Below are 13,926 nucleotides of genomic sequence, written 5' to 3'. Positions count from 1 at the left end.
TGTACCCCCAAATCGAATACATTGCTTTCAAGTTGTCTTAGACGTCGCTTATCAATCTCATTCTTTGCATCCTCTCTTCCATCTAAAGTAACAGAAAGTACGAAAAATAGCAATCTTTTGTTTTGGGTAATTTAAAAAATAGTAACTTTTCATAGAAACATTTTACGATAAATTTACATATTATCCATTAGCAATTATTACAAGATATCATGGTTTATAGGTTTTTTAATATTTTGTTGTAAATCTACATCTAAAATATTACTATATATATATATATATATATATATATATATATATATATATATATATATATATATATATTGTTTTTATGTATCATAGTATTTAATTTATTTTTTTATGTCATAACATTATACTTTCACTTCAATTGGAAGTTACTACTATAAATGCGTAGGTTTTTCAATATGGTATTTTATATAAGAAAAATAAAAACCTATATTTGGTTTATCGTATAAGGCTATTTTTGGTAAAATGAAAAGAAATCATGTTAAAATGGATAAGGCTTCTTCACTTTCACCATAAGCTTTTGAAGGAAAATCGATCTTTTAATGCTTCCAAGCAAGACCAAACCAAAAGAACAAAGGCTTCTCCCCACTTATAAAAAACCTCAATTTATGTCTTCAACTTCTTTCTTCAATTACAATAAATTCCTGTTTAAATATTTTTTGCGAATTTGAATCCAAAAACTGCATCATTTCTTCCCATTTTTTGGCTTTTCCATTGGAACACGATCCTAACTGCACTCACGAAGTCACGATGAGATTTAAGACATGCATGCCGACGATCAAGTTATCATCTTGCAATGGTACGTAATTTCACAATACTTAACATATTTAGCCTTCACCAAAACACCTTAATTTCAAAATAGATAAGTTAATTAGTTTGGAAAAATTATGTTAATATACAAAGTTTAATGCATAAAATAATAATGAATATCGTTTCCTTTGTATATTAGAGCATCATACTTTCATTTTAGTAATTCAATATCGTGTTTCGGATTATTTATTTTGAAAAAAAAAATCAGTCTAGTTTGTAATTTTATACTATAACATTATACATTCAAAAATCAACTACCACAGAAAAAAGAAATACTTTGTTATTATAAAATAAATAGATTTTTTTAAATTAATACAACAAGGTAAGACCAAAAAAAACGAAATGAAGATAATATATTAAATAAATCACAATAATATATCATTATTTCTTGAATAGAACCCTAAATAAATAGAAAATTCCTAGACCTGATCATTCAATACACGACATGACATTTCCGTATATGTGTTTTAGAAATCCATGTTTCGTGTTTTTTTGTATCGACACATATTTTAAATTCGTGTTTTGTGTATTAAATTGTCAAACACAAATTTACCTGTTTAAACATGTATAAGACACGAAACAAATATGTATCGACATGTAACACATATAAAACACATATATTCGTGTAAATTCGAGTCAACACATGGCACATATAAACATATATAAACAAATTCATATTGACGCGTGACAAGTATAAACAAATTTCCGTCTTACAAGTGAAATGTGTCTATTCGTGTTTTCGCATAACACGGTTAAAATCGTATCTATTTATTTGTGTCCTATCACGCATCACACAAATTGGTTATCGTGTTCGTGTTGATGTTCACGACACATTTGTTTTACGGTTCATGTTGTGTTTGCTTCTTGTAAATATTGTTGGACACATATACAAGGATTGTCCGGTCTAAGAAATCACATGTGTGTGGCAAATCATTAGGAAAAAAGTTAGATATCCGTTTTGTAACAATATTGTGTCTCTTTTATATATTTATGCAGTAATTGATGTTAAACAAAATACTAAATAATATATTATTTTCACAACAAAATATATAACATTGTAACCGGCCCGTAATTACTTACTTTAATTAAGGATTAAATGCTTCTTCATATAAATATATATTCTTTTTAAGTATTTACTAAGCAAAATTATGTAAGAAGTTAAATATTTTTTTACCAAATAACTAATCACAAATTTTCTTTATACATAACAATCTATTGTATAATATTTTAAAACATAACTTATTGTATGGATAAACATTGTTACCTACAAATCATTTACGAATAACCATGTGATGTCCAAAATCACGTTTAATTGCATAAACAAAAATATATATATATATATATATATATATATATATATATATATATATATATATATATATATATATATATATATATATATAGATATATATATATATATATATATATATATATATATATTTAACATATGTTTTAGAAAACGTTGTCATGTCCTTATTTTGCTTAGTTTTATCATTTCTGTAGCAGTCAAACACACCTCATCGAGCAGTTCACTGGAAATCGACGTTCGTGAAGAGTATGCCAATACGTTCAGAACCCAATCATACATCGACTTCTGGACTCGAGTCCTCGACTCGACCCATGGTGGTTCGACCATAAACAAAACTCTTAGTTCAGTCACTGCAGCTCGACTCCCATCCTATCGACTCTTTGCTGAAAACCTCCTAGACCCTGATCAACCAACAGTCACTCAAATCCTAGCCATGGCTAACCACCATGCAAAAAACCACACCCTTTTGTCCGATTACTTCACTGAAACCGCAAACGCTTCTATCGTTTGTGGGGCACTTTTACAAGATGTTGATCGACTAAGATCGAACTATCGTTCGCTAAAAACCGCATTGAAATCGATTGAAACTACAAAAGTTTCTTTCATTAGCAATTTTAAGATCATACAAGCCCGGTTAACCGACTTTTCGAATTCGGTTAACCCGTTCACAGTCCCTAAATCATCTCAAGGCGTCCAAGCTGTTCAACTTGCATGTTTCAAGTTACTAAAACGACTCGAATTGAGGCGTGACATGGCTCAGATGAAGCTTCAAAGGATCAATAAGATCAAGCATGGATCCGCGGTTACTCTAGTGGTTTTGACCGTTTCGTTGACTGTAATCATCGTGACTCATGGTCTAGCGGTTATAGTGGCGGCTCCCGGGATGGTAGTGGCGGCAATGGGGTTGGGTTCGAGTGGTAAGTTGGCTAAGCTATCGGCTCAGCTGGATGTGGCGGCTAAGGGGATGTATATATTGAATAGGGATTTGGACACAGTGAGTCGACTTGTTGGTCGACTCAATGATGAGCTTGAGCATATGAAAGCAACGACTAAGTTTTGGCTCAAGAGGGGACATAATCGGGTTCAAAGTGTTGAAGAATTTGGTCGACAATTGAAGAAGACTGATTTGAGTTTCTGTGAACAACTTGATGAGTTAGAGGAGCATTTGTACTTGTGTTTCATGACCATCAATAGAGCAAGAAATCTCGTTGTTAAAGAACTTTGTATGAATTAGTTTTGTGAATACCGTATTTCATAATTTGTTTATCAATAACCATTGTAGTTGGAAAACTCTTAATAAATAAAATACTACCTGAATAACATAAATACTTTTACTTAAATTAATACTATGTATAATAATTTTGCAAGTATTAGCCAGTTTTAAAAGTTCGGAAACCTCTGAAGACAAGTTTAGAAGCAGAAGCATTAGCCAACATTTTCTTATGCAACTTTCTGAATTAACTGCTATGCATTACTTTGGGGAGATTTTACATTGAAGAGATTTGGAGATTGTTAAAAGAAAACTTCTTTACAGAATTATCTGTAAGAGTAATCAATAACTAGTGTCTAAATCCTATAAAAGAAACTAAAATGTGTGTGTATATGTCAAGTTAAAGTTTGAAACAGTGATGATTTAATGTTTTCAGCAGCTTTAGAACTTCGATTTTGCAGCCTTAATCAAAGATTTCAATCCTCTACATGACTTCATGTGGGTGTGAAGTTTCTCAGGATTGAATTGCCTCCCACATTGCCTGCATCAAAAATACAAAATGTTTGTCATGCATCAATTAGATATGAATTTCAAGAATATTAGAAATCAACATAAACTATACTTCAAAATTTATTTTGTTATATGTTTCTTTTGAGATGATGTTGAGATTAAGAATTGAACTTACGAGCAATAAGGGCCATTCACAAACTTATAACCAACTGGAAATGTCTTTTTGTTACTAGAGTCATTGAGGTTATAACTCTTCTTTGATCCCTCCTTCCTGTACAAAACATATATAATATATGATTATTGAAGCATTCAAATTTGAAAAAAACACAAGAGCAAGAAACAATAAGAATTAAAAAGAGAATCGAAGGGTATTATGATTAAGCTTTCTGATCATTTTACCTGCTCTCTCTTTGTTGCTCTAAAGTGGGCCAATGGCCTCTGAAAACCCTTTCAGATCCCCCAATTTTGTCTCCTTTTACAACTTGTCCGATATTTTTATCCTTACTGGAAGCTACATTCATCATAGAAGATGTACTATTTCTTCTGTTGATTACAGACACAGCTGATTCATTGGCGTCTACAATCCCACAGGTGAGCAAATTCAGAAACATATGAGATGCACCCAATCTTCCACACGAATTATTTAATGATGGGGACGATTTGGAACTACTCGTTTCTTTCTGGTTTCCATCCTTCTTGTTTGTATTATCGTTCTTGTTTTTGTTCAAGTAATTATCAAATAAGGAATCAAGCTCAGTTTTCTTTTGGCTTCGTACTTCTGCATGTTTACATGGGCCAAGAAATTGATAATCTTCTTGCTGCTTTGTTGTGTCTTCCGTTGAGGTTTCAGAGCCATAATACGAAGGCAATTCTTCAATTTCAAATGACGTTTTTGTTGATAAGTTGATCGAATTCTCTTCTGTTTCTTTCACTAAAGAGATTGTTGGATCTTTGATGTCAACCTTGAATGAGGGAGAGCTTTTTGGTTTGGACACTTCTTCTTCTCCATATGAACTAAGATCTGTGATACGACATTGAACATTAAGATTCCATGTATTTAGAGAACTCTAAGCTTGGTTGAACTGAATGCTGATCCTAGTTTGTATACTAGGGGAATGAGAAGGGTTAATCTCAACAATTTTATATGTAAATAAGTGGATTTGGATAGCATCTTATTGCTACCTAGTGAAATAGGTGGATTTTAAAGAATTAGTTAACAAGGTAATTAACGGGTCATACTAAAAATGTTTGTGTAGTAATTACATCCTTGAAAATTGTCTTATTTTGGATTATTGTTCTTAACAAGAACTATGTGAATCTTATTTAGAATTATTAGCTTTTTGTGAAATACCAAAAAAAAAAAAACACGAAAAGTATTGTAGCTCAATTCAACATATAACATGTCATAAAATTTGAAGTGTTTTAACCCATTACTCCAAGAGCCCAACCCTCTTTTTTGGGACTTATATGGTGAATAGTAATCAAAACTCTAACAAAGGAAAGTGAAAATTACCATTAGTGATAGTGATGGAGGAAATTTCTGAACCTTTAAGGACATATTCATTATCAGAGATTGGGGTTATAAGATCTTCATCCAGTAGGTCTTGCCATACATATCCAGCCTTGTACCTTCTACAAGAATCACATCAACCCTCATCAATCATCAGGTTACTCACACCATTTCATATTACAGAATGCATTACCCTTAGCATCAAATGAATTAGGATTCTTGAAATCTTAGGTAAATCCCGTATGTTCGAATTGATCATTAAAAAGAGAGAAAACGAGAAAAAAATCAAACCTCTTGTATGACCAAGCAAAGCTCTCTGGCATGTCTTTCCCTCGTAGCTCCGATAACCATCTCTTAATATCTTCATCATCAATGACATTAAAAGAAAGAAAATAGAGTCTCAGATCGATTATACACATCACTACGATTTCTATTTCATGATTTGATATCAGTAACTACTAACCTCTCAATCTAACTCCATTGCGCGAGTGATGATGAACACGAATGAGATGTGGATGCTCGATACGTCCTTTATGACTAAGAAAATAAACGATGTGGACTTTCCTCATCTCACCACCTCCACCACCACGAGCACCACCACCACTACCAGCTGGAGGTTGGGCCTCCATTAGTTCTCTGCAAAGAGAAATCGAAAGACAAACCAACAGGCAAACAAAAAGTTGGACTTTTTAGGTAACTACTACGAATGATACGATAATTCTATTACTATCTACCCCATACAACTCAAAGAATGCAATAATAAAATATAAGCAAAGACAAAATCTATGTCTTTAGTTGCCGGCATGCATGCTCCACTAAACGACAAAAGACAACAAAGATTTCGTTTTGTTTATGAATATTTAATCCTAAATATTGAATTACAAGACCAAAAGACATTTCATGCATATAATATATGCAGGCCTCCCAAAAACCAGCTACTATTTGCCTATAGGAGATAAAGAAATCATAAATTTTTCAAAAGAATTCATATGTGTTTTAAACATCGGGTTTCGAGATTACCTGAAAGCATAAAGCTGCCGATGTGAGAGATAACTAAGTAGACTCGGATCATTTATAAGATAGAGATATGGATGACTTATAATAGAGTTATATCTGAATATCACTAAAGAGATGAAGGATTCTGTGTATCAGATCAATCACCGGAGAGAGGTGGGGGTGGGGGGTGTTTGCAGCTCAAAAAGTGGGAATGGGGAACAGAAATGGAGCTACCTTATAGAGAAACACGGCAAGGTGGCCGACTCCCCGAGAAGTTTTATCTGAATTCCCGTGATATGGTTTTGTTACATGGCCATCTTTTGACCAACTTAAGTTCTCTTAAAAACCACAAAAGTTTCTTTTTTATTTCTTTTTTATGTTATGATTCATTCTGTTTTCGCATGATCTGGTTTAACAGTTTATATAATCCCAAAGAGAAAATAATGGAGACAATTATTGGAGGACGTTAGAGGACAGTTTGAATTTTTCAAGTCTTAAAACCCTTTTCAATTCTTTATTAGTACAGTGCTGAATATGTTCATTGTCCCGATAAACTTGTGTATTACTTCTAAAAAGTCAAAACATTCTTTATAAAAAAGCTTTATAGTAAATTGCAATATCTATCTTAAGATGAATTTTCAATCAAATTTATTTGTGAGATTAGATACAACTTAATTTATTAAATTATGTTTTATTTTCTGTCTATTTATATACGAAAATGGTTTTTTACATAAATTATATATTCCGAATTGTCAACTTGTTAGTTGTTACTAATATAAACACACCATTTTAAACATATAAACAGGCAACTACTAAAAAGGGGGAAAATTACCTATGAAAAATTACCAATATAATAAAATATGTCAGAAGTACCAAAGGAAAAAAAAAAAAAAAAAAAAAAAAAAAAAAAAAAAAAACTTTAATAAATATCAGATTTGCGACAGCTACGACAAAACAAAATCCTTTACATGTCGTTTGGTTCGCTGGATTCTATTGAAAATTAGAAAGAATTGAAATTTAATTTCATCACTTTCCTTCGTTTGGTTCAAGTTTTCAAAAAGAATTGGATTTCTAAATGAGTCAAATTTTTCTTCCAACGAGGGAAAATAAATTTCATCCAAAAACTTAAGGAATTAAAATTTCTTAGTGAGAATGTTGAATGTTACTATATTACCCATTTTACACTACATATGTAACCCTCCTGTCGCTACCATTACCACCACCCACCACCACCGCTACACACCACCACTGGTACCTCTGCTACCACCACCCTCCACCTATTAGCACCATCACCTCCACCACCATCAACCACTTCCACCGCTACCCACCTCAGCTACAACCACCACCACCACACATCACCGTCGTCATCACCCGCTACACACAACCATTACCACCACTGCCACACCCACCCACCACCACCGTCACCACCACACTACCTTTCACCTCCACCTCCACCACCACGACCATACCATCACTGCCACCATCACCGCCATCACCTCCGCCACCACCCTCACCACCACCACTGTTACTACCACCATTACCACCTCCACCACTACACCACCCACCACCTCCGCCACTACTCATGACCGCCACCACCATAATTAGGGGTGTCAAAAAAATCCGAACCTGATTAACCCGACCCGACCCTAAACTGAATAAGGTAATTAGGGTCGGGTTCAATAGTGTTACAATTCTAAATCGGGTTATTCGGGTTGACCCGAAACCCGATTTTTATTTTTATTTTTTTTTTTTGTAAAAATCAACCCTAAACCCGACGCTAACTACAAATCGGGTTTAGGGTTGATTTAAAAAAAAAAATTGGGTTTGTCGGGTTAACCTGAATAACCCGGTTAGGAATTCACAACCTTTACATATTCCACTGCTCTCTACTTGAATAATACAAAATGACTGCAAACCCTTTGAAAATGTAAATTTTTGTGACTCTAGAAGCATACGAGGGTCAAGTAACTCCCATTTGTGAAGTTGAAGTCCAAAAAGATATAAAACTTTCACTCTCAAAAGTACTAGAGTGGCTGAGAAAGTAAATATTTTATTTTGATAGTTATTTCTACTTTAAACTAACTATAAATATGAATAAACTACATGGTGTTGATCGTTAACTAGAGATTAAAAGTTCATGTATTTAATATTTATAATGGAAGAACTCTTTTAGCTATTGTGGTATGCATGCTTTCTTGTATCTTGTAATAACCATGAGGTCCATAATATATTATTTTTAATTTATTTCACTTTGTATGCATTCTTGATGTTAAGAAAAGAGTTAAAAATATGGTTTGGGTTTATATCATATTGCACTCTTGAAAAAACCATATATATTATGTTTAAATTAAGTGTTTAGTGTATTAACCCGACTAACCCGGCTAACCCGACCCTATTAACCCGATTAACCCGGACCCGACCAACCCATACCTTAACAGGGTCGGGTGTCAAGTTAAATTATTTTTTGTGAAAACCCGACTAACCCGACCCGTTTAACCCGAAACTCAATCGAATTGGCCCGATTAACAGCCATAGCTCCATACACAAAAAAGGCCAAGACAAGCTTTTGGAAAAAAAAAGAAAAAAGACAAATGCCGCCTGGGATATATATATATATATATATATATATATATATATATATATATATATATATATATATATATATATATATATATATATATATATATATAAAGGTTGCAAAAAACGTTTGACATTAGCTAGTCGGTGGACTAGGGTCAAGGGACTAATCGGCTAGGTGTAGGGGTGAGCAAAAACCGAAACGCAAACAAAAAAAACCGAAAAAACCGTATAAACCGAAACCGAAATGAAAACCGATGGTGCGGCTTTTAGTTTTGCAAAAACCGAAAATACTCGGTGCGGTGCGGTTTCTAGTCTCACAACAACCGCAAAAAACCGAACCGCACTGCATATATATATATATATATATATATATATATATATATATATATATATATATATATATATATATATTAAGTGTTGATATTTATAAGAACCAAAAACTTATGACAATTAAAATTTCTAGAAATGTAAATATCTTCTTATCTATCGGATGATGACTTTATATTTTTAAGCATACATTTAGTGGTATTTACAATAACAAATAATGTTTATGACATTTTTTTTAATATTTAAATATGAATAGTACTAGTGATATAGTATCATTTTTAAGAATACATTAATTGATATTATCCTATGTACTTGTGAAATAAATATTATATTAAATTCGTATTATATTGAAGCATTAGAAATATGTTGAATGAGTGGTTATGTAATTTGATTTCGAGCCAAGAGGTGGTGGTATCGGTTTATATCCAATAAAAGATTAGCACTTCTCATCTGAGTCAAAGTAACTCGATGAGTTACTTGAGTTTTAGTAAAAAGACAAAACGAAAAAAAAAAACTAATAAAAACCGCAAAAAAAACCGAACCGCAAAAAACCGCAATAAAAAACCGAACCGCATAAAACCGAACGGTGCGGTTTCTAAATTTCAAAAAACCGAAGTTGCGGTTTTCGGTTCGGTTTTGACCAAAAACCGCACCGAACCGCACCATGCTCACCCCTAGCTAGGTGGAGATTAATCGGGTACCATTAATTGCTAATTTGTTGAATTTTAAAAAAAAAATAAATAAATATGACTAATATCATATCAAAGTTCGTAAATACCACTAATATGATAACAAAATAGGATAATATGATTAATACAACACTAATCATGCCTCAAATAATTTCCATTGAAATAAAACTTTTTCAAAATGTTAAAATTTTATCGTTTTATAATGTTTCACTTATTATGTATGCAAGGATTAATCGTTAGGCGTCCTCTAATCGGTCGAGTAGTGCCTAGAGATTAATCGGGACCTAGTCGGGATTTTTACAACAGTGATATATATATATATATATATATATATATATATATATATATATATATATATATATATATATATATATATATATATATAAGCATTCAATCGAAAACATTTTTTATTACGAGAATATTTGAGAAAAAAAATTTCTTTAATTTACAAAGTGACATTTTTGTAATTATATAAAAACACTATAAAATAATATTCACATAAATCAAAAAATAATTAAAAACAATTAAAAAAACTCACTAACCTGCACCATTCACCACCTACGACCACTACCTACTACCGACCAGCCACCCACACCACTACCTACAACATGTTAAGACGAAAAACGAGATGATGAGTGCGGAATCTGAAGTACAATCATGAATCAATCACCATAAAGTTGCATTGAGATTTGTCTTCAGAACTAATAGATTTGGAAAGTGAAATTTCTGAAAAACTTGAAACTCTTGACTCCCCCTCAACAAGAACATCTGGAGTCACATTTTTCTCAGGAACTTAAAGAACTTTATGAACTTTGTCAAGAACACCAACAACATCTTCCTGTTTCTTTTCATCTCCAAAATCTATTGTTTATTTTCTCGATCTAAATGTCTTTTGATAATACAAAATTTCTCTAATAATTTCTTATCATTTTGTAAATGAAAACCATTAATAAATGAGCTATCAGATATTTTCTTATCAACATAAAGACTATAAAACTCAATAGCATCATTCAATATAGATTGACCAAGAATATGCCAAAAATTCAACTTATCAACACCATAGATTGGATTAGTAACTTTTAATCCAAGTGGTAAAATGGAGTCTAACAGTATAAAATTTGATGAATCCATTAGATCTTCAATAAGAATCAGAACTTGAAGAGAGAGAAAATAGATCTGATAATATTTCTAGAGAGAAAAAACATATTTGAGATGATTTTTAGAGAGAGAAAATGAATCAAAGCACAAATCTAATAATAAAACTCAAATTTCTTCTTCTATTTATCTTCTAAGACTTGAATCAAGAACAAATCAGATGATAGAATGTGTGGAAAATAACAGATTTGAGCTGAGTTTTGCAAAAACAAGAGATATTTCAATTCCTCTTTAGAAAACTTACAAAACTTGAAGAACAGAGTGAGATTCATGAATCAATTTTGCCATATCTGATTGTTTCTTGCAATAATCGCAAAGATCTACAAGAACCCGCTCTGATACCACATGTTTGGGCAAAAAACGAGATGACAAGTGAGGAATCTGAAGAACAATCAAGAATCAATCACCATAAAGTTGCAACTAATCTATCAAAGTTTTTGTATATCATTGATTTTGAAATTGGACATACAAAAAAACCTTTTTGAGGAAAAAAGCTTACCAAAAAATCTAGGCTACTAACTATATATATAGGAAAATAAAACTGAGCCAAATAACTAAAAACCCTATCAAGACTAAAAAGCCTTCAATTATTAACAAAAATGCCAAATCAGTTTCAATATTTCATATACTCAACAAAATTCAAATATGATAAAAGTAACTTATATAAGTAAAATCATATCATATTATTACACATAGCACATATATGAAGTACACAGATAGTAAGCAAATATAGAAATTAATAGATACTTCATATCTATATATAAGCTGAGAGTAATTATGCACTTGTAAAATTGGATGACTGGTGATTTGGGTAGAGCTTTCCCTAAAACCTTGACTTTTCCTCTTGATATGACCTAGGCTTAATTATCACTAAGTCTTAGTTTAATTTTTCTTGTATCTAATGATAGTCTAGATTTTTCAACAATCTCAATGTCTGCATCAAGATCTATCAAGTAAGGAATAAACAGGTAGGATCATATCGGATTTAGGTTTCGTTTGGTATATAGAGTATATTGTTTGGAAATCTCACTTTAAACATCTCACTAAATCGAGCCTAGACATTGTAACATCCATAAAAATCAAGCCAAATTTGAACTTTTCAAAACATTTTAAAACCATTAATTATTACAAACTTGTTTCAAAATGTTTAATATTAGAGTATCCCAGAAACATAAACATAAATATGAGGAGTTGTACGATTATGCATTTTCCTTCCTGCGATCTCCTGAGGTACCTGAAACCAAAACTGAAACTATAAGCACATAGTTTAGTGAGTTCCCCCAAAATACTGATACATAACAACAATACACATAATAACAACATGTAATGGGTCCACAGCTCTACAGACTGGATTACCCCATGGGCCCACAGTGTGAGTCTGGCTTGCCTTTCAAGCCCATAGCTCACATCTGGCTAGCCTCTGAGCCCACATAATAAGTCTGGATTGCTTTCGAGCTTACGACTTATGATTGGCTTGCCCCTGTAGTCTTAAGACTGAAATATAACTGATCAGCCCTCAGTGCGAGTCTGGCATGCTCCCATGGCCCTTAACTCGCAGCTGGAATGCTCTAATACCCCTAAGCCCTCAGTACGAGTTTGGTATACCACCCGGTACTCAGCTCGTATCTGGTATGCTAAAGAGTCCTCAATATGAGTCTGGTATGCCTTCCTGGCCCTCAGCTCATATCTGGCATACTCCAGGGTTTGTTGGCCACCGCACGAAGCAGTGCAACCTCAATCTTATCCACACAACATGTCTACATATACAACTAATCGCACATACAAATAATCAAACAGTAACACAGGTAGTCTTACAGATCTACCTAACTGGCATAACAAACTAGCATGCATAATCATCTCAAACTCAACACGTATTCAACTACTAGGATATCAAATCCAATGGGCCGTCCTTGGTGCCTTAGACCCCTTAGTATAGTGAGGATAACTCACCTCGTAAGTAGTGCTGAAAGTACTAAAAACCTCTGGTCGTTGTCTCACCGACAATCCCGAACTATCACATAATAATTACCTAGTCAATACACAAGATTTCATTCTTGACTAAGGGTCCACACAATCCATCATGTCCTTTCTCTTTATTGGGCCAAGGCCCAATGCAAAATCCATAATCTTGAAAGTCCACATATGCAAGGCCCATTATTGGCCCAATTTACCAAATTGGACCCAACTCCCTAACTGGGCCTCATTCCAAGATCCATATTCAAAACTGGCCCAAAACACTATATTCGTAAAGTCTAGCAAAGGCCCAAATCCAACTAGTCCATAAACAGCCCAAACCCCAAAGCCCGAATGTCAAAACCCAACATAGGATATACGCGGGGCGTACTCCTCTAGTACGTTGGGTGTACTCCTCCTGATGTTGACCACCATCGGGGTGGTTGACCCAATACACTGGGCGTACGCAGTGATTTGCTAAAACCCTAATAAATGGTTAATAGCTTAAGCACTTTAACCCAAACTTCAGATCTAGTGACCAAAAGTGCCTAGGACCCATAAAGTCACGAACTTTATCACTTTGGATGTCCAGGATGCTCTTAATACTTGGTCTTAATCCGTTAAGACCTTCCTACTCCATGTATGGGACATCTTAAGTCATTGGGACCTCATTTTTATCACTCAAAACCTCTTCAAGAGTCTAGAAGGACAGTTTATTCCATCCAAATCACATCATGCACCATCTTGGGACTTTTGGGACAAGAAATGGTTCCTAAAAGCCAAAATAGCAGGATCTATAAAATGCATGTATAAAGTTTGAAGCTTTTTACCTTCTAAAGCTTCTAGGGCACCA

The 13,926-nt window shown here is 33.2% G+C and overlaps 2 protein-coding genes across 3 annotated transcripts; one reads left to right on the top strand and one right to left on the bottom strand.

The window, feature by feature from the left end:
* The first annotated feature begins 627 nt into the window (after positions 1-627).
* Positions 628-3,455, top strand: LOC145062172 (transmembrane protein, putative (DUF677)). 2 transcript variants are annotated; one of them, XM_079009803.1, is made up of 2 exons: positions 628-823; positions 2,341-3,455. In XM_079009803.1, exons 1-2 carry the CDS (start codon positions 775-777, stop codon positions 3,375-3,377), a joined length of 1,086 nt encoding a protein of 361 aa, XP_078865929.1. In that variant the 5' UTR covers positions 628-774; the 3' UTR covers positions 3,378-3,455. The 2 variants fall into 2 exon arrangements, with proteins under 2 accessions (XP_078865929.1, XP_078865928.1); XM_079009802.1 differs by having other exon boundaries at positions 630-823; positions 2,338-3,455.
* A 123-nt stretch (positions 3,456-3,578) lies between these two features.
* Positions 3,579-6,739, bottom strand: LOC145062307 (protein SOSEKI 1-like). Its single transcript, XM_079009924.1, has 7 exons — positions 6,394-6,739; positions 5,837-6,009; positions 5,665-5,734; positions 5,377-5,495; positions 4,263-4,884; positions 4,039-4,134; positions 3,579-3,894 (listed from the first exon to the last, which is right to left on the bottom strand). Exons 2-7 carry the CDS (start codon positions 6,000-6,002, stop codon positions 3,795-3,797), a joined length of 1,173 nt encoding a protein of 390 aa, XP_078866050.1. The 5' UTR covers positions 6,003-6,009; positions 6,394-6,739; the 3' UTR covers positions 3,579-3,794.
* Positions 6,740-13,926: the final 7,187 nt, after the last annotated feature.

The sequence above is a fragment of the Lactuca serriola genome, chromosome 7, assembly GCF_051521515.1.
Source record: "Lactuca serriola cultivar US96UC23 chromosome 7, Lser_US96UC23_V15, whole genome shotgun sequence".
Lineage (NCBI taxonomy): Eukaryota > Viridiplantae > Streptophyta > Magnoliopsida > Asterales > Asteraceae > Lactuca > Lactuca serriola.
The sequence above is the reverse complement of the archived record's forward strand: the minus strand, read 5'-3'. Positions and strand labels throughout refer to the sequence as shown.